General features: G+C 65.2%; 5 protein-coding genes across 7 annotated transcripts; 4 read left to right on the forward strand and 1 right to left on the reverse strand.

Annotated features, from left to right (window-relative positions):
- Positions 1-180: 180 nt before the first annotated feature.
- CYB561D2 (cytochrome b561 family member D2) lies at positions 181-1,644 on the reverse strand. The gene is made up of 3 exons (XM_038185776.2): positions 1,487-1,644; positions 1,359-1,396; positions 181-1,274 (listed from the first exon to the last, which is right to left on the reverse strand). Exons 1-3 carry the CDS (start codon positions 1,611-1,613, stop codon positions 771-773), a joined length of 669 nt encoding a protein of 222 aa, XP_038041704.2. The 5' UTR covers positions 1,614-1,644; the 3' UTR covers positions 181-770.
- Positions 1,645-1,721: 77 nt separating this feature from the next.
- NPRL2 (NPR2 like, GATOR1 complex subunit) lies at positions 1,722-6,756 on the forward strand. The gene is made up of 12 exons (XM_038185773.2): positions 1,722-1,868; positions 2,311-2,402; positions 2,490-2,658; positions 3,688-3,796; positions 4,040-4,176; positions 4,382-4,479; positions 4,573-4,609; positions 4,706-4,799; positions 4,874-4,991; positions 5,104-5,246; positions 5,451-5,548; positions 6,190-6,756. Exons 1-11 carry the CDS (start codon positions 1,797-1,799, stop codon positions 5,516-5,518), a joined length of 1,137 nt encoding a protein of 378 aa, XP_038041701.1. The 5' UTR covers positions 1,722-1,796; the 3' UTR covers positions 5,519-5,548; positions 6,190-6,756.
- On the forward strand, positions 5,517-14,565 carry ZMYND10 (zinc finger MYND-type containing 10). The gene is made up of 12 exons (XM_072044547.1): positions 5,517-5,795; positions 6,190-6,298; positions 7,258-7,374; positions 8,176-8,229; positions 8,322-8,474; positions 10,464-10,552; positions 10,847-10,947; positions 11,780-11,952; positions 12,190-12,315; positions 13,728-13,849; positions 13,955-14,080; positions 14,278-14,565. The coding sequence occupies exons 1-12, from the start codon at positions 5,668-5,670 to the stop codon at positions 14,360-14,362; spliced, it is 1,383 nt and encodes a 460-aa protein (XP_071900648.1). The 5' UTR covers positions 5,517-5,667; the 3' UTR covers positions 14,363-14,565.
- A 718-nt stretch (positions 14,566-15,283) lies between these two features.
- On the forward strand, positions 15,284-19,608 carry RASSF1 (Ras association domain family member 1). 2 transcript variants are annotated; one of them, XM_038185772.2, is made up of 6 exons: positions 15,284-15,623; positions 16,243-16,364; positions 17,906-18,010; positions 18,099-18,384; positions 19,159-19,274; positions 19,360-19,608. In XM_038185772.2, the coding sequence occupies exons 1-6, from the start codon at positions 15,374-15,376 to the stop codon at positions 19,504-19,506; spliced, it is 1,026 nt and encodes a 341-aa protein (XP_038041700.2). In that variant the 5' UTR covers positions 15,284-15,373; the 3' UTR covers positions 19,507-19,608. The 2 variants fall into 2 exon arrangements, with proteins under 2 accessions (XP_038041700.2, XP_038041699.2); XM_038185771.2 differs by lacking the exons at positions 15,284-15,623; positions 16,243-16,364 and adding an exon at positions 16,734-17,293 and having other exon boundaries at positions 19,360-19,605.
- A 137-nt stretch (positions 19,609-19,745) lies between these two features.
- Positions 19,746-24,330, forward strand: TUSC2 (tumor suppressor 2, mitochondrial calcium regulator). 2 transcript variants are annotated; one of them, XR_005269010.2, is made up of 4 exons: positions 19,746-20,078; positions 20,423-20,543; positions 22,124-22,582; positions 23,401-24,330. XR_005269010.2 is itself a non-coding variant. In XM_038185775.2 (3 exons), exons 1-3 carry the CDS (start codon positions 19,921-19,923, stop codon positions 22,187-22,189), a joined length of 345 nt encoding a protein of 114 aa, XP_038041703.1. In that variant the 5' UTR covers positions 19,746-19,920; the 3' UTR covers positions 22,190-24,330. The 2 variants fall into 2 exon arrangements, 1 of the variants encoding a protein (XP_038041703.1); XM_038185775.2 differs by having other exon boundaries at positions 22,124-24,330.
- The last annotated feature ends 1,213 nt before the right edge of the window (positions 24,331-25,543 follow it).

Genomic DNA, 25,543 nt, shown 5'->3' on the forward strand with positions numbered 1-25,543 from the left:
CCGCAGCCGGGGCACCGAGCCGTGCCTCGAGTAGGAGTTTTCTCCCCAAACGGGGGCTGCTCGGTGCCAGGGATGTGCAGGGGCCCTGCCAACCACCCACCTGTGGCTGGTGCTGCTTTGGGTGCTCGGGGGGCTTCAGTTTGGCCCTTCCCAGGGCAGTAAGGAGGCCGTGCCACGCTGTAGCTGCCTGAAATCTTTATTGAATAAAAGCTCTGGATACAGAAGAGTTTCCCAGCTCGGGTGCTGCTCCCAGCTCTCCGGCCCTGCCGGGAGCACGTTGGGGAGCAGCCCCGGGGCCGTCCCAGCGCGGCCCACGGAGCCCTGCGACGCTGGGGCCGGGAAGGCTGCGGGCTGTGGCGGGAGGAGAGGTGCTGCGGTGGCTTCCAGCCTCCCTGAGGGTCGCTCTGCTCCAGGAACCGTCCCCGGGCCCTGCCACCAGCTCCCACCCGGGGCTGTGCTGAGGACAGGAGCCCGTGCAGCTGCCTGCTGAGGTCCCTCCTGTGCTTGCGCTGTTCCATGCACCCCTGGGAGGACGAGCTGGCCCCCGGCAGGCTGCAAAACACCCCCCGGCCCCCGCCAGGCCGAAACCTCGCCGCAGGTAACCCCGCGGCACGGGAATTTGTGCATGGACAGGGAGGGAGGGGGAAGGAGCAGGGATCCCCGACCCTCCCCTGCCCAGGGCCGGGGACCGGCGGCATCCCCAGCTGTGGGGCACGTCCCAGCCGGTGCACGGCCCACGGGGCTGCCGCTGCGGGACTCACGGGAGAGGCTCAGTGCTGGCTCCGCTTGCGGTACAGGTAGGCGTTGCTCACCTGGTTCATCACCACCAGGCTGCTGAGGAGCGGGCAGAGCACAGCCAGGTACCAGGCGGCCCCGCTGACGGCGGCGGTGAACCAGAGCGAGCACATGCCCAGCACCAGGCTGGCACAGCCCAGCAGGTAGCCCACCAGCCCCGCCGTGGCGTGGTACAACCTCAATTTCCCCGGCGGCCAGCCCCGGGCCAGCTTCGGGTAGAGCAGCAGCAGCCCCCCGAGGCTCTGCCCGCCGGCGTACAGCACCGCCAGCAGCCCGGCGCGGCCGTGCCAGGTGTGGAAGTGCCCCTTGCCCTGCAGCTCCTTGTGGTAGGCCACCAGCGCCAGCCCCAGCAGCGCGCACAGCAGCGCCAGCACCTGCAGGGCCCAGTGCGCCCGCACCTTGGCCTTGCGGGACAGCGAGCGCAGCGGGGACGCCTCGGGGGAGAAAACCAACAGCGCCTGGGTCAGCAGCAGCGAGAACTGAGGAGGGGGCAGCGGGGAGGGGGGGGCTCAGCGGGGGGCCCTGAGGCGCCCCCAGGCCCGGCCCCGCCGCCCCCCACTCACCGCCAGCGCCATCAGCAGCGGGTGCCAGGAGAAGAGGCCTGAGGGGAGCGGAGATGGGGGGGGGGGTGAGGCGGGGGCACGGCTCGGGGCCTCCCCGCTCTGCCCCTCCCCGACCCCCCCGCACTCACTGGAGCCCGGCCGGGCCAGCGCGGCCACCCCCGCGGGCAGCCCCAGGGACGCGGCGTGGGCGGCGGCGGCGGCGGCGGCGCGCAGGGAGCGGAGGAGCCGCGGCTCCCCCTCGGCCGGCAGCGACATGGCGGAGCCGGGAGGGCGGCGGCGTCGCGGGAGGGGGTGAGAGGAGAGCGCCTATTGGGCGGGGCGGGTGTCAGTCAGCGCGCCCGCCGCGGTGATTGGGTGAGAGAGGTGGTGCCCGCCCTTGAGGCCCGCCCTTCGTGACGCCGAGGGGAGGAAGCGGGGCGGGCCGGGAGCGGGGCGGCCATGGGGGGAAGGATTGAGTGCGTGTTCTTCAGCGAGTTCCACCCCACGCTGGGGCCCAAGATCACCTACCAGGTGCGGCGGGGCGGCGGAGAGGGGAGGGAGGAGGGAGGGGAGCGGCACCGAGGGGGGGGGAACATCAGCGAGGCGGAACGGTTCTACGGGGAAGCGGCACCCGGGGGGACCCGCGGCGAGGGGACACCGCTACCGTAAAGGGGGGCCGGCGGCGGGGTGGGAGCGCGGTGCTGCGGGGAAATGTGTCCGGCGGGGAAACAGGCACCGCGCGGGGCTGGTTCCGGGGTTCGTCCGTTCCGCTGTCACCAGGGCGCTGTCCCAGAATCACTGAAATCCCAGAATCACAGAATTTCTAGGGTGGAAGAGACCTCACGATCACCCAGTCCAACCTCTGACCTAACACCAACAGTCCCCACTAACCCATATCCCTGAGCTCCACATCTGAACGCCTTTTAAAGCCCTCCAGGGTCGGTGCCTCCACCCCCTCCCTGTGTCCCCGCAGGTTCCCGAGGATTTCATCTCCCGGGAGCTGTTCGACACGGTGCAGGTGTTCGTCATCACCAAGCCCGAGCTGCAGAACAAGCTGATCACCGTGTGAGTGCCCGCGGCCCCGGGGGGCGAGGCAGCGCACCCTGCTCCCCGCCAGGCCCCCCAGGCTCAGGCTCTGCTGCCTCCCCCTAGGACGGCCATGGAGAAGAAGCTGATCGGCTGCCCCGTCTGCATCGAGCACAAGAAGTACAGCCGCAACGCGCTGCTCTTCAACCTCGGCTTCGTCTGCGACGCCCGAGCCAAGGCCTGCGCCCTGGAGCCCATCGTCAAGAAGCTGGCCGGCTACCTCACCACCCTGGAGGTCAGCCCCAGGGCTCCCCCTCCTCAGCCTGCCCCGCGGTGCCCCCGGGGCAGGTTTGTGGCTGAGGAGGGTGCTGTGGGGCTGGCACCCACACGCAGAGGGACCTCGGGGTGCTGGTGGTGGCAGATAGACAAAAGATGGGATTGTCCCACTGTGTTCAGTGCTGGTGCAGCCTCACCTTGCACATTGCATTGTTCTGAGCTCCCCAGTCTAAAAGGTGATTGAAAGCATCCAGAAGAGGCAATAAAAGTGGTGTAGGGCACATCCTGTGAGGAGAGGCTGAAGACACTCTGGTTGTCTGGTTTGGGGAAAAGGAGACGTGGGGCGACCTCCTTTTTTCTCTGCTCCCTGAGGAGGGGAAATGCAGAGGCAGGCACCAGTCTCTTCCCCCAGTAATGGATGTCAGGATGCATGGGAACAGCACAAAGCTGCAGCTGGGGAGACTCAAACTGGACTTTAGGAAAAATTCTTTACCATGAGTGCAGCCAAACACAGGGACAGGTTTCCTGGAGAGGTGTTGGATGCCCTGTGGCTGTCAGTGCCCTAGAGGCATTTGGATAATGCCCTCAGTAATGTGCTTTCACTTTGGGTTAGCCCTGAAGTGCTCACACACGTGGCCTTGATGTAGGTCCCTTCCAATTGAACTATGGCGTTGTGTTCTGTTCTGAATTTTAAGGGTTACAAATGTCCCCAAACTTCTCCCTGAGCATTCAGCAGGCCTCTCCTCTTGCAGGTCTTGAATCAAGCAGGGGGCTCCCCAGTCTCCTGCTTCCTTCTTGCTCTGCAGTTTTATTTTGTTGTGTTTTTTTTTTTTATTTTTATTTTCCTTGGGAAGATTCTTGCTTTGGTGGTGGTACGGGGTCTCTGCTGTTGCTATGGTGCATCCCAGCAGCAGCCTGGCTCAATTTGTTGCTCTGCTAGAAGGAAGGCTCACTCAGGCTGACAGAAGGTGGCATCTGGGCCATGCAGCGCCTTAGTCAGTGACCCCTCTGGGAGGAGCTGACTCAACCTCCTTCCTGCCTTCTTTAGCTGGAAAGCGGCTTCATCTCCAACGAGGAGAGCAAACAGAAGCTGGTGCCCATCATGACCATCCTGCTGGAGGAGCTGAACGCCAAAGGAAAGTGCACCCTGCCCATAGGTAGGTGCTGCAGCGCAGCCCAGCCAGGCAGCGAGGGCAGAGCGGGGCTGAGAGGCAGCAGCTGGCCCTGTGCTGCTTCTGGCACTTTGTGCTCGCAGCTGGGGCCTGCCTGAGCCAGCCTGGCTCAGAGGGATGAGGTTTTTGGCCACAGCCACCTTCCTCCACGTAGCTTTGAGGCGTTCTGGGACTGCTGGCTGCAAGCTGCAGGGCTTGCTGTGAGAACTCAGGCTCCTTCCCCTCCAGATGAGTCGAACACCATCCACCTGAAGGTGATCGAGCAGCGGCCGGACCCCCCCATTGTGCAGGAGTATGACGTGCCCGTCTTCACCCAGGATAAGGACGACTTCTTCAACTCCCAGTGGGACCTCACCACGCAGCAGGTCCGTGCGGGGAGGGTGCTTAGGGCATGAGCTGCCCCAGAGCTCTGTGGTGCCCAGCACAGCTCAGCGCTCCCCACTTTCTGTGCTCGGGGCTGCAGGTGACCTGGTCGCTCAGCACACCAGGAAGCCTCGTGGGCAGCGGGGTGATGCTATGGGTGCCTCCTTCGGGATTTTGCTACCTGTTACCTCCCGTTCCCCTTCCCAGATCCTGCCCTACATCGACGGGTTTCGGCACGTCCAGAAGATTTCTGCTGAAGCCGACGTGGAGCTGAACCTGGTGCGCATCGCTGTGCAGAACCTGCTGTGAGTGCGCAGGGGGGTGAGGCCGGCCCTGACTCGGGGTGGAGGGAACTGGCTGGGATATGTGCCTCTCTCACCTCTCCCCTTGCCCTGCAGGTACTACGGGGTCGTCACGCTCGTCTCCATTCTCCAGGTGAGCTGGCAGCCACGGGTGGGGTGGCCCCACGGGGGACACCCATCATATTCCTGAGCCACAGCAAAACCAAGCTGCTCGTCCCTTGCTCCCCAGTACTCCAACGTCTACTGCACCACGCCGAAGGTCCAGGACCTGGTGGACGACAAGTGCCTCCAGGAGGAGTGTCTGTCCTACGTCACCAAGCCAGGTACGCTGCTCCCGCGTGGCGTCCTGGTGCTTGGGGACCCATCGGTGGCAGCTGACAGCATTTTGTCCCCGCAGGGCACAAACGAGCCAGCCTCAGGGATGTTTTCCAGCTGTACTGCGGCCTCAGCCCTGGCACGACGGTGCGAGACCTCATCTCCCGCTACACCCTGCAGCTGCAGCGGGTGGACGAGAGGTCGGAGCCCCATCCAGGGGCGTGATGCGGGAGGGCTGGGGGAATGGGCAGGGGATGGAGGGGACGTTTGAGGGCTGAGCATCGCATCCCTCTCTCTCCTGGCTCACCCCAGGAGGCTCATCCAGTTCGGTTTGATGAAGGGGCTCATCCGGCGGCTGCAGAAATACCCCGTCAAGGTGGCCCGGGATGAGCGCAGCCACCCGGCACGGCTCTACACGGGCTGCCACAGCTACGACGAGATCTGCTGCAAGACGGGTGAGGAGCCGTGGGGCGGGCAGGGGGTGCTGCGTGCCCGGGGGCGGTTTTGGGGTGTCCCCCCCTCACCTTTCGGGAGCCATTCAACCCCAGAGGAGTGGCACATGGGGTCCAGGTGGAGATGGAGGAGCTCAAGGGGGGTGGGTTATGAGGTGTGAGGAGGGAACACACGGCACTGATGCCAGGCACCCCATTTTTCCCCAGGTATGAGCTACAAGGAGCTGGATGAGCGCCTGGAGAACGACCCCAACATCATCGTGTGCTGGAAGTGACGGAGCCGGGCCGGCCGGGGCGTGCGCCGTGTGTGTCCCCAAGTTGTCCCCCCTTGTCCCAGTGCCCCCTGTGTCCCCCAGTGCCCCCTGTTGTGTCCCCACACGGTGCTGGGCGCCCCCAGGGCGCAGCGAAGGCCCCAGCTGCCATCATGGCTGCCGTTGCCATAGCAACAACGACAGACGCCATGGCCGCCGCGGGGCTGCTGCTGCCGGCCGAGGTCGAGGCGCTGGTGCAGGCCCTGAGGGGCACCGAGCTGCGGGATGCCGGCGGGCAGGGGTGCGGGGGGGTCCCTAGGGGCAAGGGAGGGGGGCAAATTTGGGGTGTCCCCAGTTTGGGGGGCGTTGGGGGTCTCCTGAGGGGATGGGACCCAGCGGGGCTGAGGGGTGTAAGTGTGGGGTGTCCCTCTGCGGGTCTGGGGTGTGGGGTCCCCAGGGACTCTGGGAGGGGGGTGAGCAGGGGTCCCAGGGGCTGTAAATGTGGGGTGTGCCTCCCCCCAGTATGTTTAGGGTCTGGGAGAGGTGTAGGGAGGGGCACCAGGGCTGGGGCTGCCCCAATCTGGGGTGGGGTGGTGGGAACATGGGGCTGTACATTTGGGGTGTCCCCTGAGGACTGGGGATTGTGGAGGTGTGAGGAAGGGTCCCAGCTGCGGGGTGACCCCGCTGCCCCGCAGGTGGCTTCGGCAGCACGAGAGCGTGGAGAAGCTCAACATGCACGCCATCCTCAGCGCCGCCGCCGGCCAGGAGCAGCTCCTCACCGAGCTGCTCGTCAGCCATGCCAAGGTGAGCCCCGGGTGGCCGGGGGGCACCCGGCTCTGCCCAGCCCTGTCCCTGCTCCCCCAGCTCTTGGCCCGTCCCCACTCTGTCAGGAAAGGCAGCAGCGAGCACCCCAAAATGTCCTGTGCCTGGCTGCAGGGGCCGGGTGGTCCCTGCTGGAGGAGTGCAGGTTCTCGGGGCTTGCCCCACGCGGGTGCTGTGTGCTCCTGGTACTCCTCCCTGAGTTTCTTTGTGTATGAGAAAATCACAAACTGCGTGGTCAGGAGGGATGGTGTGAGGCAGGGCGGCGGGTGGGGGCAGCAGTGATCCCTGTGCCAGGCCCTCAGCCTCCAGCTGGGATCGGCTTTTGGACAGCGGCCAGTTTGGGGATAAACCGTCGATGGCGAAGAATCTGCTGGCAAAGATCTTTGGTGGTTTGCCAATGTTGCTTTTTTTAAAAAATAATTAAAAGCCAAGCTGTGGTATTCCTGCCTGTTGGTCTCTGGTTCCTCTCTAGGTGCTGGTTTGTGCTGACCCCACTGGCTGCAGTTCCTTGCCCCATACCCGGGTGGCTCAGCCACAAAATAAATATCCTGGGCTGCACGGGGACGTGTAGGGCCCTGGCACTGCCCAGATCTTGGGGACGTTTTCCCCTTTTTAACCCCAGCAGCACTCTGGTCTCTGAGGCCAGAGGCTCAGTGAAAAGCTGTTGATTTGTGATGCCTCCCCAAAGTCTGTACAACTGAACGTGGGTGATAAAACGTGGCAGTAGTGTTGGGAAATAGCAGTTCTGCCCGGTCCCCTGGCTTCCCAGGCTTTCCCACTCATGCAGTATCTGCTGCGAAGGGAAGGCTCAAAAACTGGTGGTGTAAGAAAGCAAATTGGTGCTGTGCTGGGTGCTCCAGGACCAAAACGGCCACGGGGTGCTGGGCACCAGCCTGGCCCCTCTGCCTCATGCCCGTCTGAAAGGCTCCACTCCTGTCCAGATTCCCGTTCTCATCGGGGAGCTGATCTCAGCAGAGGTCTGGAAGCACAAGGTCTTTCCCGTGCTGTGCCAGCTGGAGGACTTCCACCCGAGAAGCACCTTTCCCATCTACATGGTGGTGAGTGGAAACTGGGCAGACGCTGCTGTATTTAAAAATGAATCCTGTGCTGGGGGTCTCAGAGCTGTGATTTTACCTCTCAGCAGGCTGAGATGTTGCTCCTGACAGCAGGTTCTGTACCTGCTGGTTAACAGACCCCACAGGACTTTGTTTTGTCTGGTAAAGAAAAGTACAGCCCCTGGGATTTTGGCAGTCCCTGTTATGTCCTTGCCTTTTCTGTGACCGGGAGCAGATCGGAGCCTGGAAAATCGTCAGAAGTGCCCCCCACACCCTTCTTCCTGGAGGGGTGCTGAGGAGCCCTCTCAGGGAATGGCTAGACCCTTTTCCCCATCCTGGCTCCTGAGCAGCTGTGCCCCGGGTGTATTTGCCCCTCTTTGAGCACTGTTTTTTTCTCTGGTGGTTCTAACCACAGCTTATGTGCCTCCTCGTTAAAAAATAGAAAAAAGTAGCTTTTTCTTACTGAGAGCAGAGATCCCTTGGGCCACTCTTGGCAAGAGAGTGATCTCAGTAAGTTGGCTTCCCTGTGGAGGGATGCAGCCCTTGATCTAAGGCAAATCTGCCCCAAAACTCTGAACTTTTAGCCAATTTTCATTCCAGAGTGACACCTTGCTGGGGAAGGGCAGTGTCTTCCCCGAGCAGCTGTTTGTCTGCAGCGTTGCCTCAAGCCAGTTATCTCCTGGTTCCTGGTCTCGGGACAGCACTGTCCACGCTGGCTTTTGGCCACGGCTGTAGAAGCAGCTTCTCACCCTGCGCCCCATCCCACTGCCCGTGTCACCCACTTGCTGTTTTTTTCCCCCACAGCTGTATCACGAAGCCTCCATCATCAACCTCTTGCAGACGGTGTTTTTCCACAAGGTGAGCGTTCAGCTTGCTGTAGCATAAGGGTGGGAAGTCACGGCTGTGGGCTGTGGGGGCTGGCTCCCTGTGAACCTCTTGTCGTTGTGAAGGAGATCTGCGAGTCGGCAGAGGACAGCGTTCTGGATTTAATCGATTACTGCCACCGAAAGCTGACCCTGCTTGCAGCTCGAAGCACCAACGGACAGGCAGCGACCCAGAAAGAGCTTAATTCCAAGGACCTGGTCAGCCTGTCGTCCATGCAGGTGAGGAGAAAGTCCTGTCGCTTGCTGGGGACACAAGTGACGGAGGCAGCAGGCAGCCCGAAGAAGCCCAGAGAGGTTTTCTTACAGAGGAAGCCTCGGCTGCAGCACTGGCACCTCCTGCCCTTTCCGAGGCACTCTGGTCTTAGAGATCATCTGTGCCCAGCTCGGACAGGCTGCGTGCTCCTCCCTCCACCCCACAGCTGTGTTTCCTCCCTGCCTCGTGACAGTGCCAGCTTCAGGCTGCCTGCAGGACAGATTCCTGAGCTCGGGGACAGCTGGAGAGTTGATAATTAGGCAAAGTAATCAGTGCAGGGGGTTGGCCGTTTGCTGCTGCTCTTGAAAGCTGTGTGGTGACGTCTCCATGGAGCTGGTGAAACCACCTGATCTCAGGCTGCCACTGGAGCCAGCCAGGGTTAACTGTGAGAGAAATCCCATCCGTAACTCCACGTGTGACACAGCTAGGGGTTGCCCTGCTGCATTTCCCTCTAACTTCCTCTGCTCTCTGAGGAACGCCTCCTCTCCTCGCTGGTCCGGGCCAGCAGCGAGTCCAGGGCTGTTCCCAGTCGGGTGTTTCAGGGTGGCTGCTCACAGATTCCTGCTGCGGGAGCTCCTTTTGCTTCCCAGCACCTAAATTTTTTTCCTTGAGCCGTGCAGATCACGAGGAGCATCTGGAGAGCTGGAGTTGAAGCGATAGCCTGCGAACTTGGCAGCACCTCCCCTCTGCTCCATCCTTTGGCCTGCTGCCTGAGCACGTGCTCCTCTCGCAGAAAGGGGAAGGAAGCGGAGGGCTCCTGAGCACAATGGGGATGTTTTCCAGGAAATGCTCTCCCAGCTTGAGCAGGGGGGGGGCGAGGGCTCTCTGTGCTTTGACACAACTCGAGGAAGAACAATCCTCTCTGGCTACTTGGGCTCTGAAAAGCGCTCGCCTCCCAAGAAGCCTGGCTTCCTCCGATTTATCCCAGCCTCTCCGCATACAATAACCCCGTGCTAAAAAGCAGTTCCTGCCCCCTCCTGCATCGTGGGGCCCCTTGGCTGTTACAGCTGCGTGCCGTGGTCACCCTGGGGCACTGCTCCGCTGGCACCCAGCAGCACTGATGGTCCCTGCGCTGTGGCAGCAGGGCTGAGGTCCAGCCACCAGCGGGAGCTGTGGGGTAACGGGGCTCCCGTGGGCAGCCCCACGAGCTCTGCCGCTCTGCCAGGGAAGTTTGGAGAGGGAGGCGGTGACCTGTGGGAGGGGGAGAGCCCAAAATGCTTTCCTGGAAGCTTTAGAGGAATGCAAGTGGCGTCTGATGGGAGCTGCTGAGGTCAGAGCTCTGCACGCAGAGCCGAGAGCTGGCGAGCAGCTGGGAGGGGAGCGGAGAAGGAATTGGCACCTCGCAGCCCCAACGTCGTGGTGGTCTCAAAAGGGGCTGACTCAGAGGGTGTGCAGGCTGCTAGCCGGGCCGCGTGGAGGATGGAGGTGGTGCCCACGCTGACTGGAAGCTGGGTTGCGTAGCTGTGGGCTGGGTTAGCCACAGGGATGTACTCTGCTGGCCCTAAGTGAGCTGGAGGGGAGAGGCAGCCCCAGAAAAGGGTCAGATCAGGACTGCGGCTGTGCCTGGGCCAAGATTCTCCTCCTCGTCCTCGTGATGATGCAGCTCCCCTCTCCTGCAGCCTCGTGTGTCTCTGCTGGGCCACGAGGTGATGCCAGGGAGGGAGAGAGCAGCAGTCTGGGACTGTCCTCTTGCAGGGGGTGGCACTCCTGGCACCGCCGGTACCCGCTGTGGCCTGTAACGGGCAGGGAGATGAGGGATGAGCTGCAAGCGCTCCTGTCCCTGCTCTGGCAAAGAAGCAGCGCTGCTGCAGTCCAGATGAGAACCAGAGTTTGTTCCATGGGGTTTTGGTTTCCTCCCCAGCCCGTGGTTGCTGATGTGCAGCCAACAAGCTGCCTCCTCGTAGCTCCGGGGAAACGGGGCCTGAAATCCTGAGTCTGTGCTTGCCCCTCCGCAGGAGCTGCAGGAGCAGGCGGAGGCGATGGAGTTTAAGATTTCTCTGAAAGCCCTCTCAGTGCTGCGGTACATCACTGACCAGGTGGACAGGTGGGTGCCCAGGGGCGGCACGGGACGTGCCCTGAGCAGCCCTTTTTGAGGTTCCTGCGGGTTGGAGGCCTGGGCCCCCTTCAGCCGCTGGCTGTGTCGGTGGTGGCAGCGGCGCTGTGCCCCAGGAGGCGAATACAGCAGCACTCCGCCCTGCTCTGTGGTACTTGTGGGAACAGGAGCTGCTCTGACCATCATTGTTTTTCTGCTGCCTCTCCCAGTTGCCTCGGGGAGCGTTTGTATCTGTTCTGGCCGTGGTCTGAGCGCGCCATTTCACCCCTTCTCTTCTATCTCCAGCTTGCCCCTGAGCGCGCTGACACGGATGCTGAACACCCACAACCTGCCCTGCCTCCTCGTCCAGCTGGTGGAGCACTGCCCCTGGAGCTGCTACGAAGCAGGTACAGAGCGTGTCCTGCAGCTCTGCAGCCAGCCACGGCCCCCGCTGCCCCCCAGCTTCCTCGCAGCGCCCCTCTGAGCGGGCACAGCCTGTGGGAAGCGGCGCTCCCCACTGCAGCCCTGCGAGGGGAAGGAACCTCAGCAGGGGTTCACAGCACGGGCAAGAGAGGAAGAGATTGTGGGAAGCACGTGGCTCCGTGCCTGCTGAGAGGAGCCCAGCTGGATGCGGGGCTTTCCTTCTTCCCCCGGACAGGAAACGCATCCCTTCTGTCCGCCTGCAAGCTTGGGGTGTCAGAGGAGCTTTGATCCAGGCCCCCAAGGGAGGGATGGGAAAGAACCAGAGCACAAAGGCATTTCCAGGCTGTGCAGATGCAGGGTTACATCCTCCTCCATCCCCCAGAGTAGCACAGCCGCTTGTTGTGTCTCGTCTGTTATGGTCGTTCTGCTTCTGGCTTTCACTGGCAGAAGAACCTCAGGGAGAGCAGGTACTGGCCCTGCTGATACCCCAAAACGTGCCTCTGCAGCCTCTCTGCTGGGCTCCCACCATCTGCTAGTGTTCGTCAGTACCTGGCCGAGTACAGAAGGTGATATCGCAGGGATCTTGTAGTTCCTGCCACAGCCCTGTTGCTTCAAGACGCGTTCTTTGTGCTTTCCGTGCTCTCTGGTACGTTGGTTTTGTACCAGGAAGGCTGCTGTGCTGAGCAAAGGGCTGGGGAAGCTGAGGCAGGCAGAAACTGGGGGGCTTGCCTGAGCCAGAGCAAGGAGGTGAGCGCAGGGCAGCACCCCACCTCCAAGCTGTCTCTCCCTTGAGCCCCACGTTTGTCTCTCCCTCAGGCACGCTCAAGAAGTTTGAGAACGATGAGTGGTACGAGGTGCCCCCTGAGGATCAGGCGAAGATGACCAAGCTCGACGGGCAGGTGTGGCTTGCCCTCCTCAACCTTCTGCTCAGCCCCGAATGCCAGCACAAATACCACTTCGACAGCTTCAACAAGAGCCAGCTCCTCAAGGTAGGCTCTGTAGGGTTCAGCGGTGTGAGAGCAGCGGGGTCTGACACCGTGCCAGCAGCACAAGGGCTGCATTTGCCTGGGCACCGCTTGGGACCCCCGTGAGTTGCTCTGACAGTGCCCCTGCAGGTGCCCAGCACGCACCCGGAGCCCTCTCACTCCTCAGCCCCATAACCCAGCTCTGGCTCCCTTGTCCTGACCTCTCTCCCTTTGTTCTTCTCACCCCCTGCGTGGCCGCAGCTCCGGGCGTTCCTGACAGACGTCCTGCTGGACCAGCTGCCCAACCTGGTGGAGATGCAGAGGTTTCTGAGCCACCTCGCGGTGACAGAGCCGGCTCCGCCGAAAAAGGATCTCGTGCTGGAGCAGGTATGGGGTGGCTCTTCCAGCTCTGCTCTTCTCTCCAGCTGCTCCACTTTGATCCTTGTCGCTCCCTTCCCCTTTTTTTTCCTCCTGCCAAACTCTGCTCTGGAGAGGTGGCAGAGTGTCAAGCACCCGTGTCACTGTGACACCATTACTGCCGGCTCAGTTGGCTCGCACTTCATCCAGTTCTCCTGCCCTTCCTCTGCTACAGCTGCGGCCAAGCAGTCACTCCTCACGGCATAAAAGCTGGGCTGTAAACAGCTGTCGAGACTGCACTGAGTCGTCGGGGTGGTGGCTCCACAGGGCAGAGACAACCCCGGCTCATTTTAGCAGTGAACTGTTTGACATTTATCGTTGTTTTCCTGCTGGATTCTGGACTTCCCTAGGAAGAGCCCCTTCCACAGCCCTGGCCAAGGGCTGCTTGGCACGCTGCCTGCAGAAAAACGCCAAGGCAGTGCTCTGAGGAGAGGGGCTGGAGGCAGACCGATTCCCTGCTGCTGCCTGGGGCTTGGCAGATGGGCCCTGAGATGGTCTTCAGGCATTTTGGGGTCCATAAGTCTTCCAGTCTGGGCAGCGGTAACTCCTGGAGAAAAGTGTTTCTGATGCCTCCTCCTGAGCTGAGGGGGAGAAACCCTGTGTAAAGAGGAGGGCAGGTCTCTAAAGCATCTCTGTGCACCCCAGTTTACCTGCCACCGTGTCAGTGGGGCACAGACAGGCATCCGTCACGCTGGGGACCTCGTCCAGCCCTTGTCTGGGCTGCTGCTCTTCACCACAGCTCTGCTTTTGGGCTTGCGTTGCTCCTGCCTCCGCCAAGGGCAGGCAGGGGGAGCCAGCTGGAAGCGCACGCACGGGCTCCACGCTCTGCCCAGCAAGCAGTGAACTCACTCCCTGTCACCGAGCCAAGCTGAGAAAAGTCTTTTCCATTCGGTTTCTCCCCGAGCAGCCTCCTCCCCTCCCAGGCCTGGCTATTTTTTACTTGGCTGGAGCTGCCAGCACCGTTTGAAGCATCCTCCTCCTCTCCTCGCAGCTCTGGGCCGACGCTTTCCCTTTTGCAAAAAGCAGCCCTTCCCCTGGTGTTCGCCTTCAGGGAAGTGACGAGTGGAAAAATCTGCTCAGGCAAACGGCTCCGGAGTGCTGGGTTCAGTGCCTGCTGCAGTGCTGAGAGCTCGGGGCTCTGTCTGGGAGCTGGGGCCTCGCAGCCGAGCTCCTGCTCCTGAAGGTTGTGCCCCTTTCACCTAACGCTCCTCACCTCTGTCAGGGAAGGGGATCCGGCCCCTTAGGGTAACCAAAAACACGCGCTGTGCCTGCACCTCTGCGTGCTGCCTCTGCTCACCCTGCTCCTTGTCCCCGGGGCCAGCTGCCCTCCTGTCCCTTCCCGTCCCTGTGCTGCCACCTTCCAGCTCTGCCTCTCCCACCAGGTGCCCGTCATCTGGGACCACCTCCTCAGGAAAAACGCGGGCAAGTGGGAAGCCATCGCCAAGCACCAGGTGAAGCACGCCTTCAGCCCCACCGAGGGGGAGCTGAAGGTCCAGGCACGCAGGTGAGGCCCTGCCCCATGCCCGGTGTGACCAGTTGTCCCAGTCAGCAGGGACTGGCACCGCCACAGCTCCCTGCTCGCCCCCTGTCCCCTTTGTCCCCGCTGCAGGTGGGCGCAGATGTACAGCCTGGACCTGCTGGAGGCTCTCGCCCCCGGCAAGCCCCGATGCCGGGTGTGTGGGGTGGAGGCGGCCAAGCGGTGCTCCCGCTGCCGCAACGAGTGGTACTGCACGCGGTAAGGCAGCCCCCAGCCCCCCGTCACCCCACCCTGCAGAGGGGACGTGTCCCCGAGGTGCTGGTGGCAGGGACGCTGGCGAGCACCCTGCTCCTGCTGCGGGGTCGGGGTGTCCCTACAGCACTGGGGGGTGGTGGTGGCACCGCTCAGTTCCCAGCAGAGCGGGCGCAGCCCTGAGCCGTGCCTCCCCCTTGCAGGGTGTGCCAGGTCCAGCACTGGCAGAAGCACCGCAAGGCCTGCGACCTGCTGGCACAGGCAGGGGGGACAGCGGGTGCCCCGTGAGCAGGACCTGCAGGAGGAGAAGCCCCTTGGGACCACCGGGGTGGGCTCACAGCAACATCTCCCCACCTGCTGCTCGCCGAGCCCCCTGCAGCCTCAGCCTCCCTCTCCCCACCACCCCCTCTTCTTCTGCACCCCATTGGGGCTCGGCTCCCCCTCTTTTCTCCTCTCCGAATGCAATAAACCACTTCCTCCCCTCCCTTGCACCCGGGGGCAGGTTTGTGTGTTGTTTTTTTTACTCCGTGATGCAACACGAGAAATCCTGGAAAACCTGAACAAGACCTGATACCCTTGTGGTTACCAAAAAAAGTCAAGCCCACCCCACACCCCAGCCAGGGCGTGAGCCCGTCCCTGCGGTGAGCGGGGCGCAGAGGCCCCCAGGCCACCTCGTGCCGTTCGAGCAGCAGGGGCGGGAGGCAGAGGATGTGGTTAGCACGAGGACCTGAGCGAGCAGGCGAGGCTCTGAGGTGCTCAGCGGCTGCCATCTCCCAGGCTCCGAGGAAGATGCTCTCTCTCTCTCTCTCCTGGGGCGTCAGCACCAAGGGCTTGGTCCCAGAGCACTGAGGGGGATCCCAGTGCTGTCACTGGTGTCACTGGGGCTTGCAGCAGCCCGGCTGGGAGCTGGGCTTTGCTCCCCAGTGGCCAGGGTGGTGGAGGTGGCAGTGCCACCGGCTGCGTTTTCTCACCGGGTGGCCCCAAAGCGCTGCCCCCTGGCAGCCCCCGGGCACGGCTCGGGGGTGCCGCTGCCGCCGGGACCCGGGGGTGGCCCCGGGCCGATCGGGGCGGCCCCGTCGGGGAAACTGAGGCACGGAGCGGGGCTGCTCCGGTCCCGGGACCGCACGGAGCGGGGCCTCCCCGGGCCCCCCGCCCCGTCCCCGCCTCCAGCCCGCCCCGCCGCCCGCAGCCAGCGGAGCCGCCGCCGGTTCAGCCGCCGCTCGCCGGGGCCGGGGGGGGCGTGGAGCGGCCCCGGCCGTGCCTCAGTTTCCCCGGCGGTGCCGCGCGGCTCCCGGGGCCATGGAGCTGATCGAGCTGCGGGAGCTGCAGCCGGAGCCGCGGCCGGGCCGGGGCCGCTTGGAGCGAGCCAACGCGCTGCGCATCAGCCCGGCCCGGAGGCACGGCCCCGCGGCACGGCCCGAGCCCCGGCTGGCGGCGGCACCGGGCACCGGGCACCGCTTCGAGCCGCGGCGCCGCGGGCTCCACACCTGGTGCGACCTCTGCGGGGATTTCATCTGGGGGGGCGGCAGGAAGAGCCTCCAGTGCCGCCGTGAGTAGCGCTCCCCAGCCCGGTCGCCCGCCGCCGGGCACGGCGTCCCGGGACTGAGCATCCCCGTACCGGGCATCCCGGTACCGAGCATCCCCCGGGCAGCGGGCACCCCGGGACCGAGCATCCCGGGACCAAGCGTCCCGGGACCGAGCATCCCCCCAGGCAGTGGGCGTTCCCATACCGAGCATCCCGGTACCGAGCATCCCCTCGGGGCAGTGGGTGTCCCGGTACCGAGCATCCCCATACCGAGTGTCCCCCTGGGCAGTGGGCATCCCGGTACTGAGCACCCCCCGGGCAGTGAGTGTCCCGGTACCGAGCATCCCCATACTGAGCATCCCGGTACTGAGCACCCCCCGGGCAGTGGGTGTCCCAGCACCAAGCACCCCCAAACTGAGGGTCCTGGTCCCAAACATCCCCAACAAGCAGCCCGGGGAGGGGACGGGGGCACCCCGGTACCAGCAGGCAGCGTAGCACAGCACTGGGTCCCACGCGGGTGCTGGCCCTGGGTGCCCCAGCACAGCGTGGGCGGGCACCCCCAAATCACCCCCAAATCCCCCGGGTATAGCTGGGGGTCTGGCGGTGCTGGTGTCCCCACTGTGCCCCCTGTCCCTGTCCCCAGACTGCAGCTTCACCTGCCACTACCGGTGCCGGGCCCTGGTGCGGCTGGACTGCAGCGGGCCCCTGGGCACCGGGGACGAGGACGACGGCACCGAGCAGGAGCTGGAGAAGGACACGAATGTGGTAGGGGACGTGGGGCACACGGGGCGGGGGGGACAAAACCCAGGACGGGCTGTGCCGTGCCGTGCCATGCCGTGCCGTGCCAAGGTGTGCTATACTGTGCTGTGCCGTGCTGTACTGAGCCGTGCCATGCCAAGGTGCGCTAAGCTGTGCTGTGCCGTGCCATGCCAAGGTGTGCGGTGCCGTGCCATGCCGTGCCAAGGCATGCTGTGCTGTACAATGCCGTGCCATGCCGTGCCGTGCCGTGCCGTGCCGTGCCCCCCCGCAGCCCCGGACCCCCTCGGGCACCCTGCCCGGGTGAAATCACCGCCGGAAACGGGGCCGTGCCGCGCCGCCCCCGGCCCGCGTCAGCTCAACGGCCGCGGCGGGGCGGAGCCGTGCTGAGCCGAGCCGAGCCGGGACAGCAGCGGGGCCGCGCCGAGCCGAGCCGAGCCGGGCAGCGGGGAGCGGGCAGCACCGAGCCGAGGCTGGGGTCGCGACAGGGACCGCGCCGAACCGAGCCGCGCCGGGAGCGGGCCACGGTGCCGCGCCGAGCGGGGCCCGAGCCGAGCCGAGCCGCGCCGGGACCGGGCCGAGCGGCGGCACCGAAGCGCTCGGGGCGCAGCGGGGCCGTGCGGAGCCGAGCCGGAGCGGCCGGGCTGGCGAGGGGCAGGGAGAGCCCCTGTGCCCGGGCAGGGGCCGCAGCCGTGGCCGGGACCGGAGCCGGGACCGGGACCGGGACCGGGGCCGGGGCCGGGGCAGGGCCGGGGGCGGTGGCCGGGGGCTGCGGGGCGGCGGCGGCGGCGGCGCTGGCTCTGCGCTGGGGCGGCGCGGGGGGCACGGGGGGCAGCGCGGCCAGCAGCGGCTACTGCAGCCAGGAGGACTCCGACTCCGAGCCCGAGCTCTTCTACACCGCCCGCACCTCCCTCGGCCGCCGCCCGCGCCGCCGCCAGGTCGGTCCCGGGCCGCCTCTGACGTCATGGGGGGTGACGTCACGGGGGGTGACGTCACGGGGGGGTGACGTCATGGGGGGGGACACACGGTGTTGGGGGGGGTCGGTCCTGGCTGCGTGCCGGGGCAGCGCGGGGGGCGCGCATGGCTTGGGGCGGGGTGCCCGTGGGGTGCCCATCGGGGGGGTTTTGGGGTGTCCCTGGGGTGCCCACGCTGGCTGCGGGGCGCCCGTGGGGTGCGCGGGGCTTGCAGCACGGCGAGCAGGGCGCTGAGCTGTCCCCATGCCCAAACAGGGTCCCTCCAGCAGCCCCCCCCCAGGCTGCGCTTCAGCCCCGCGGCACCACGGAAATACTCATTAGCCAAATACTCATTAGCGGCTCCAGGCGGGCTGCCCCAAACCCCCGGGGTGTCCCCATCGGGTACCCAGCCCCGTCCCGGTGCCGGGCTGGCGGCTGCCTCGGGGACACCGCCGTGATCTGGGATGCCGGGAGGGGACATGAGGCCGGTGGCTGATGCAACCCCGCACGCCCCGTCCACTGTTGATGGGGTAGGGCCACGGCTGTGCGTGCGGTGTCCCCCCGGGGTGGCCGCTCAGCCCCGCTGCCCTCCCGCAGGATGAACCCAGCAGCTGGGACACGGCCGAGCTGGACCCGGTGCAGGTGGAGCAGCGCATCAAGGAGTACAACAGCCAGATCAACAGCAACCTCTTCATGAGCCTGGTACGGGGACAGCGGGGGGGACATCGGGGACCGCGGCGCCCTGCCCTGGGTCCCCCACTCACCACCCCTACGTCTCCCCCCGCGGCAGAACAAGGACGGCTCCTTCACCGGCTTCATCAAGGTGCAGCTGAAGCTGGCGCGTCCCGTCTCCGTGCCAGCTGCCAAGCGGGGGCCTGGGGGGCGGCCGGGGCAGCGCGGGCCGGGGGTGAAGCGCCGCACGTCCTTCTACCTGCCCCGCGGCACCGTCAAGCACCTGCACATCCTCTCGCACACCCGTGCCAGCGAGGTCATCAGCGCCCTGCTCAGGAAGTTCACCGTGGTGGACGACCCCCGAAAGTTCGCCCTCTTCGAGAGGTCCGAGAAGGATGACCAAGGTAGCGCCTGGGGGGGGTCCCGATGGTGTCCCCGCAGCGGCACCGGCCTCGTGGTGGTGGCCCTGTGGTGGCAGCACTCCCCGGGCAGTAGTGGCCCTATAGGGTGGTGTCCCCCCTGACAGTGGTGTCCCCATTGTATCAGTGTCCCCACAGTGGCAGTGTCCCCCGTGGTGGTGGGTGATGTGTGTCCCTCTGGTGGTGGCGGTGTCCCCTTGGTGGTGATTGTGTCCCCATGGTGGTGATTGTGTCCCCTTGGTGGCGGTATCCTCATGGTGGTGATTGTGTCCTCGTGATTGTGTCCCCATGATTGTGATTGTGTCCCTGTGGTGATTGTGTCCCCTTGGTGGTGGTGGTGGTGTTACCTTGGTGGTGATTGTGTCCCCATGATGCTGGTGGTGTCCTCATGATGGTGATTGTGTCCCTTTCATGGTGACTGTGTCCCCATGATGGCAGCGGTGTCCTCATGATGGTGACTGTGTCCCTTTGGTGGTGACTGAGTCCCCTTGGTGATTGTGTCCCCATGATGGTGGTGGTGGTGTCACCATAGTAGTGATTGTGTCCCCATGGTGGTGTCCCCATCCCTATGGTGGTGGTGACCCCATGACAATGACCGTGTCCCCTTGGTGACTGTGTCCCCATGACGTTGGTGCCATCCCTATGGCATTGGTGTCCCCATAACACTGATCCCCGTGGTGTCCCCATCCCTATGCTGGTGGCGTCCCCACGGTGCCAGCAGCACCCTGGCGGTGCTGACCCGCAGCCCCCTGCCCGCAGTGTTCCTCCGCAAGCTCTCGGACGAGGAGCAGCCGCTTCGGCTGCGCCTGCTGGCCGGCCCCAGCGAGAAGGCGCTGAGCTTCGTGCTGAAGGAGAACGACAGCGGCGAGGTCAACGTGAGTACGGGGACGGTGTGGGGCCGGGCGCTGTGGGGCACGGTGCCGTTGTCGTGCCCGGTGCCAGGCGCGCTGTGCCCCGCAGTGGGACGCCTTCACCCTGCCCGAGCTGCACAACTTCCTGCGCATCCTGCAGCGCGAGGAGGACGAGCAGGTGCGGCGCGTCCGGCACCGCTACGCCCGCTGCCGCCGCGAGATGCAGGACGCCCTGGCCATGAGGGCACCGTGGTGACCACCGCCACCGTCACCACCACCAGCAGCACCAGGACGGACACCTGCCGGCGGGGGGACGTCACTGGGACGGAACGGGACGGGATGGGGCGGAATGGGGCGGGATGGGGCGGGGGGGACAAGAATAAAGCGGCTGCACCCCCGCGCCTCAGGCCCTCTGTGTGCGACTTGTGGCGGAGCCGGGATTCGAACCCGCGGCCTCGGCGGGACGGGGAGGGGAGGGGAGGGGTGGGGTGGAGCGGGCGCCGCAGTCACGCGGCCTCCCCGTGTCACGTGGTCTCCCTGTGTCACGTGCAGGGGGCGCCGCCGCGCGCCGGAAGTGTCGCAAGGCAGCGGCGGCGGCGGAGGCAGGAGGCGGCCGGGAGCTCCTCGGTGCCGCCGCCCGGCCCCCGCCCCGCCTCGGGGCCCCGCCGCTATGGGCGCCAGCGGCTCCAAGTCGCGGGGGCTGTGGCCTTTCGCCTCCTCGGCGGCGGGCGGCGGCGGCGGCGGCGCCGAGGGCCCCGGCGGGCAGCAGGCCCTGGCCAGGCCGCGGGGCGCGCGAGCCGCCACCCCCTTCGTGTTCACGCGCCGCGGGTGAGAGACGGGACGGGAGGGGAGGGGGGGGGGCGTTGCCATGGCAACGGGGCAGCGAATGGGCGCGCGGGGTGGTTGCTATGGGGTGGTTGCTATGGGGTGGTTGCTAGGGGGGCCGTTGCTAAGGGGCCGTTGCCGTGGCAACGCCGCCGCCGCCCGGAGCGGGCCCGCGGCGCATCCCTGGGCCCGCGGCTGGAGCCGGGACCGGGACCGGAGGGGCTGGGACCGGGCCTTACGGGACCGCACGGGATGGGAGGGGCCGCCCCTGCCACCGCCTCCCCACCTGGCCCCACGGATGGCCCGGAGCAGCCGCCCCTCTGACGACCTCCTGCGCCTTCCCGCAGCTCCATGTACTACGACGAGGACGGGGACCTTGCCCACGAGTTCTATGAGGAGACAATCGTTACCAAGAACGGGAGGAAGCGTGCCAAGCTGAAGAGGATCCACAAGAACCTGATACCTCAGGTATTGTGCGCAGAGGGGCGGGGGAAGGCAGGTGGTGAAACGTCCTGCTTGCGCCCGCGGTCCTGGCCTTGCAGCAGCTCCTGCATGCCTCAGGGTTAGGAGGAAACCTCAGGGCACCGTACTGCAGGCAGGGCGTTGGCTTTCTGCTTTTCCCACAGCTCCTACTCCCGAGCTGCAGCTGCTGGGTGTCCCAGCACCCCCACGTCACCTTGCCAGGCTGTGGTAGAAGAGGGAGAGATGGTGACAGCCTCCAGGCTCCCTTTCCAGGGAGGAGCAGAGCCCCAGTCCTTTAGAGCCACCAGGCCGGGAGGTGGCTCACCTGGGCGTGTGTGGCAGGGTGCAGCACCAGGCCGTGGCAGCCCGGCACCAAACACCTGCCCTGAGGCGCAGGTGTTCGCACAGCTGTCACATCGCAGCTGAGGGTTTGGGAACAGCAGCCAAAGCCAGTCATGTGCTGACACGAGCGTGCCCATCCCCCTTCCAGCTCGGTGGTGACAACAGTGCTGCCAGCGATGTTTTTCCCTCTTCGGAGGTGCTCAGGATTTAGTACTCCCTCGATATAAGTGAACATGGTGAAGCCAGGCAGGAGGCGGGATGCGAATTGGGGTGCAGGAGAAAGACAACTGAAGCATAGAGGAGCGTCTCAGGGGTGTAAATAGTGAGAAGGGAGGAGGAAGCCCGGCTGCAGAGCACCCCGCAGGAGTCTGAGGTACACAGAAAGGCAGGACGCAGGCGTGAGCCCAGGGGGAGCTGTTGGTGTGCTCCAGGGGTGGGCAGCCCCCAGCAGGACAGGCTCTGCTGCTCTCACAGCGGTGGGGCATGGACAGGGAGCTGCGTCCCAGCCCTTGGTGCAGGTTAAAACCCACCCAGTGGGAGAGCTTGGCCCAGCTGGAGAGGGCACAGAGCGGCTTTTCACGGGGCCAGGTTTTTCTGTGGGCCTTTATCCTGCTCCTGCCAAGCAGGCACGTGCTTCTTGCCCCGGCGGGCACGGTGCCCTGCTCACGCTGCCGCCCAGCGAGAGGGTCCTGGCGGTGCTGTGACAGGAGGACGCTTGCCCCGGGGCATGGGAAAGGCGCCTGTAGCTGGCGTGGACGGAGCCTGCATTCAGCAGCATCCCCTCTGGACAGAAAGCTGCTTTTCTTGCGTGCCAGCTGCCCTCGCTGCATTCTCTCAGAGAGCTCTTTTCAGTCTTTTAAATCCCGTGGATGCGAGGTGCCGGGGGAGCAGCCCAGGCAGCCGCTCTCTGCCAGTCACGCCTCAGCTGCTGCACGGGCAGTGCCTGGCAGAGCGGCTCCCTCCTCCCGCGCCCGGCTGCGCTCCAGACCCGGCGTGGGCGGCAGCGGCCGCGCCTCGTTGGCTCTCCAGGGATGAGGGCAAAGGGCAGAGCGCTTCTGCATTGCACGCTGCTGCTTGCGGGTACCCGGTGCCACAGCGGCTTCAGGGACCGGTTCCTGGCCCAGCTCCTCGAGGGCACGGTGCCCTTCGTGGTGCTGACACCGTACAGGGCAATTCGCGGAGCTTCATCTGCCTCCAGAGCGCTCGTTCTGTCCCCCTGCCCACCGCCCTGCCTCTCCTTTCAGGGTATAGTGAAACTGGAGCACCCTCGCATTCATGTGGATTTCCCCGTGATCATCTGCGAGGTGTGACCGCCGGGTGCTGCTGCCCACGGGCGGGACTGCCCCGAGTGTCACCGCGCGAGGCTGCCCCGAGTTCCCGGCGAAGCGGAGGGCGCTCGGACGAAGGAGGACGCTCGGACACTCAGACGTGGATTGTGGCTCTCCCCTCGCCCGGGGGCAAGGCGGGACGGAGCGGGCTCGGCCGGGCTGTGCTTGGCTGCTGCTCCTCGCAGGAGATGGGTGACCTCGTGCAACGACTGCTTACAAACACCCCTGCTTGAGTCAGAAGACTTGAAATCTCTTTCGTAGCCTCTAGCCGACGTTCGGATGGGTGACTGGAACTGCACGCGAGCTGCTGCGTTTGAGCTGGCAAAGGGAGAGCGAGCCCGCGCTGCTCAGCAGACAAAGCCCCCTGCTTCTCAGGTATGCCCCGGGAGAGCCAGGGCAAGGTGACCGCTGCCCGGCGGTGAGGAGGCCGGCACCGCGGCGCTGCGCGGAGCTCCCCGCTGGCTCTGACGGAGGGGGACCGGGAGCCGGGCTGGCAGCACGCCCGGTGGGTGCTGCGCTCCTCTCGGGGCGGAGATCGGGTGCCGTTCCCTCGGACCTCTGCCCCTTCCTCGTGCGCGTTCCCTGCTCGCGCTGCCCGGCCGTGGGGCCCTCCGGGTTCCTCCCCGCCCGCGCCGCGGGAGCGAGTTGGCTCCTGCAGAGCACGGCCCCTCGCTGCCACGGGGCCGGGCATCGCCTCAGCTTCGCCCTCCCTCCCGATGGGATCGGCTTCGGCAGAGCCCGGCAGGAAGGAAATCATCGCTTCCCTCCCCGTCCCTCGCAAACAATCGGTCGCTAGGCCTGCCCCGGCTTGGAAATCTCCCTGGCCATGTGAACTACGGTTCCCCCCGCGCCCCAGCTGGCGGCAGGAGGAGAAACGCCATGCACTTTAACGGGAGGCTTTCTGCTCCGTTCCGGAAGGTCCTGCTCTCTTCTCCTCACCCTTCCTGCTCGAGGCCGGGGGCGCCTCAGCCGCACCCAAAAATCTCTCCCCCTCTGCCAGCGGGCCCCGGGGCTCCGGGCCGGCTTCTGCGGGACTGGCAACGGCCCCAAGGAGCCTTGTGTCAGCCTGCCCCGCAGCCCGCTCCCGCAGCAGCCCGCCCGGCTTCCCTGCTCTTTCATCCCAGAACTTATTTACTTTCTAAGCACTTCAGACGTTCGCTACCTCGATTATTTTTTTTTTTTTTTGATTTAAGCTGCTGGCGCTTGGCCGCCGGCCCTATCGGCGTCTGCGTTGGATGTATCCAATCCCGTATCCATCCCTGTGCCCAGCCGGAGCGGCCCCGGGCGCGGGGCCACATTCCTGGCTCCGGGGAGATAACCGCGGCGTGGCTGTTGCCGTCTTCCTGTCACCACCTCTTCCCTCCGCGTCCCCCACCCGCTGTTCCAGTGACAGGGCGGGCACGGAGGGCGAGGCGGATGTGCCGGGCAGGGCTCCAGCGGGGAGCTGGTCTACACTGTGATGCTGGGCGCCTCTCTCCCCATCTTTTGTTCTCCCGCTTGCTTGAAAGAGTCTGTCTTCAAACAATCCCCCTCTGAAGATTTTCTTATTCACGCCACCTGCTCCGAGTCGGGCTCAGACCGCAATCTCCTGGAAAACCGCCTCTCTGGGGCCGCTTTGTTCTCGCTGAGAGGCTGCCCTGCCCCTCCTCCCTTCCCCCAGGGCAGCGAGCCGCGCTTCCCCCAGAAACTCGCCTTCTCCCACCCTCTTCTCCCCGCCGAGGAGAGGCGGCGAAGCCGTGCGGGCAGGCGCCGATTTGCCTCGCCCTGCTTCTCCTCCCCAGCCTGGAGGGTCCTCGGGAGCGGCTGAAGGCACCCGGAAAAATGTGAAGATCGCTGTAAATAGTATCTGTGTCCACTGTGTCGTTGGAGCAAGCGAAAAAAAAAAGGAAGGTTTCCTTGCCGTGTGTTATTTTTTTTTTTACCACCTCTGTGCAACTTTGTGCTTCCCCGTGTGGATGTGTAGCCGAAGCGTACTCACCGACACTAGGGTTCTTGCTCCTCTAGCGTGTGGATAGGAAGCGGGGGGGTTGAGAAACGTACACTATTTATGGCCCTTCCTCTGCCTCCGAGTGCATCTGTCTACTTTTGTTAAATTTCAATAAAATTGTTTGTAGATCCCGCAAGGTTGGGAGCGGCTCAATGGGGAGGGCCGCGGCCGGGAGCCCGCGCGAGGAGGGAGGCTGCGGGGACCCGAGGAATCTCAGCTTCTCCTCTCCGAAACCACAGCCGCCTCTCGCTGCCTGGTGCCAAAACGGTGGCGAAACCCGGCAGCTCCCGGCGTCCTCCGGCACCGGGTGGGGGCTCGTGAACGTGGTGCTGGATGAGTCCGAGCCGCTAAGCTCTCTGCTCGCTCACGGATTTTTTCCCAAGTGGGCAGGAGCACGCGGAGGAGGCTGCTCGGGTGAGCACCAGCAGGGAGGGCTCCTGCTGCCGAGGCCGTTAGTGGTGACCCCTTTGATGCCCCGGCTTGGGATTTGGGACCTGCTGCTTAACGAGCTGCTGGGGCCGGCTCCTCTTCCCAAACCGAGTGGAAATCCTGCCCTGGCTGCGTGCGGCCTCGCTGCGCTGACTCAAGCCGAGCCCCACGGGGACAGGATCTGCGCGTCCGCTCCTTAATCACCCGCCTGACAAATCGGGGCCTCGTCAGTTGCGCTCAGCTAACGAGTTTCTCATCGCCGGCGTGACCCCACGCCGGGATGCCGCCCGCTGTCCCGGCCCTGCCGGACGGAGCGAGCATGATCTCAGCGCAGCCCTGCATCCTGCTCGACCCCGCAGCCCCGCGAGCCTTTTCCTGCCACCGCATGTGCCTCGCATCATTTCCTCCACGCCGGCCGGCTGGAAATCGAGCCGCTGACGAAAGGTTTCATGACAGCAACCTACGCGGCTCGTGGGGATGCTGCCACGGCTCCCGGAGCACCGGCTCTGCCCGCTGTCCCGTGAGGACCGACCCCGGCGGGGACGGCCCGCGGTGTCCCGGTGGCGGGCGTCACGGCCGGGCGCGGCAGAACAATGCGGCCGCCCTGGCTCAGCCCCGGGCAGCTCCGCGTCCCGCTGCGACACGCGGCTGGGCCCCGCTCCTGCGCCCCCACAGCCCGCCCGGCCCTGACCCCGCAGCCACCGCGGGTGCCACCCGGCCCCCGGCGCACGGGGATGGAAAATTTGAGGCATTTTCTTGTGCCTGTTTACGGCCCCAGCAGGCAGCACGCAGGGGAAGGGCAGTGCCCGCCGGGTGGATTTCTTGGCTCTTGGCGGAGTTTTTTTGGCAGCTCTGCTGGCGGCACCGTGGGCGCTGCGGGATCCCAGGCTGGACGCGGATGGAGCCCCAAAGCCACCCAT

This window comes from Anas platyrhynchos, chromosome 13 (genome assembly GCF_047663525.1).
Source record: "Anas platyrhynchos isolate ZD024472 breed Pekin duck chromosome 13, IASCAAS_PekinDuck_T2T, whole genome shotgun sequence".
Classification (NCBI taxonomy): domain Eukaryota; kingdom Metazoa; phylum Chordata; class Aves; order Anseriformes; family Anatidae; genus Anas; species Anas platyrhynchos.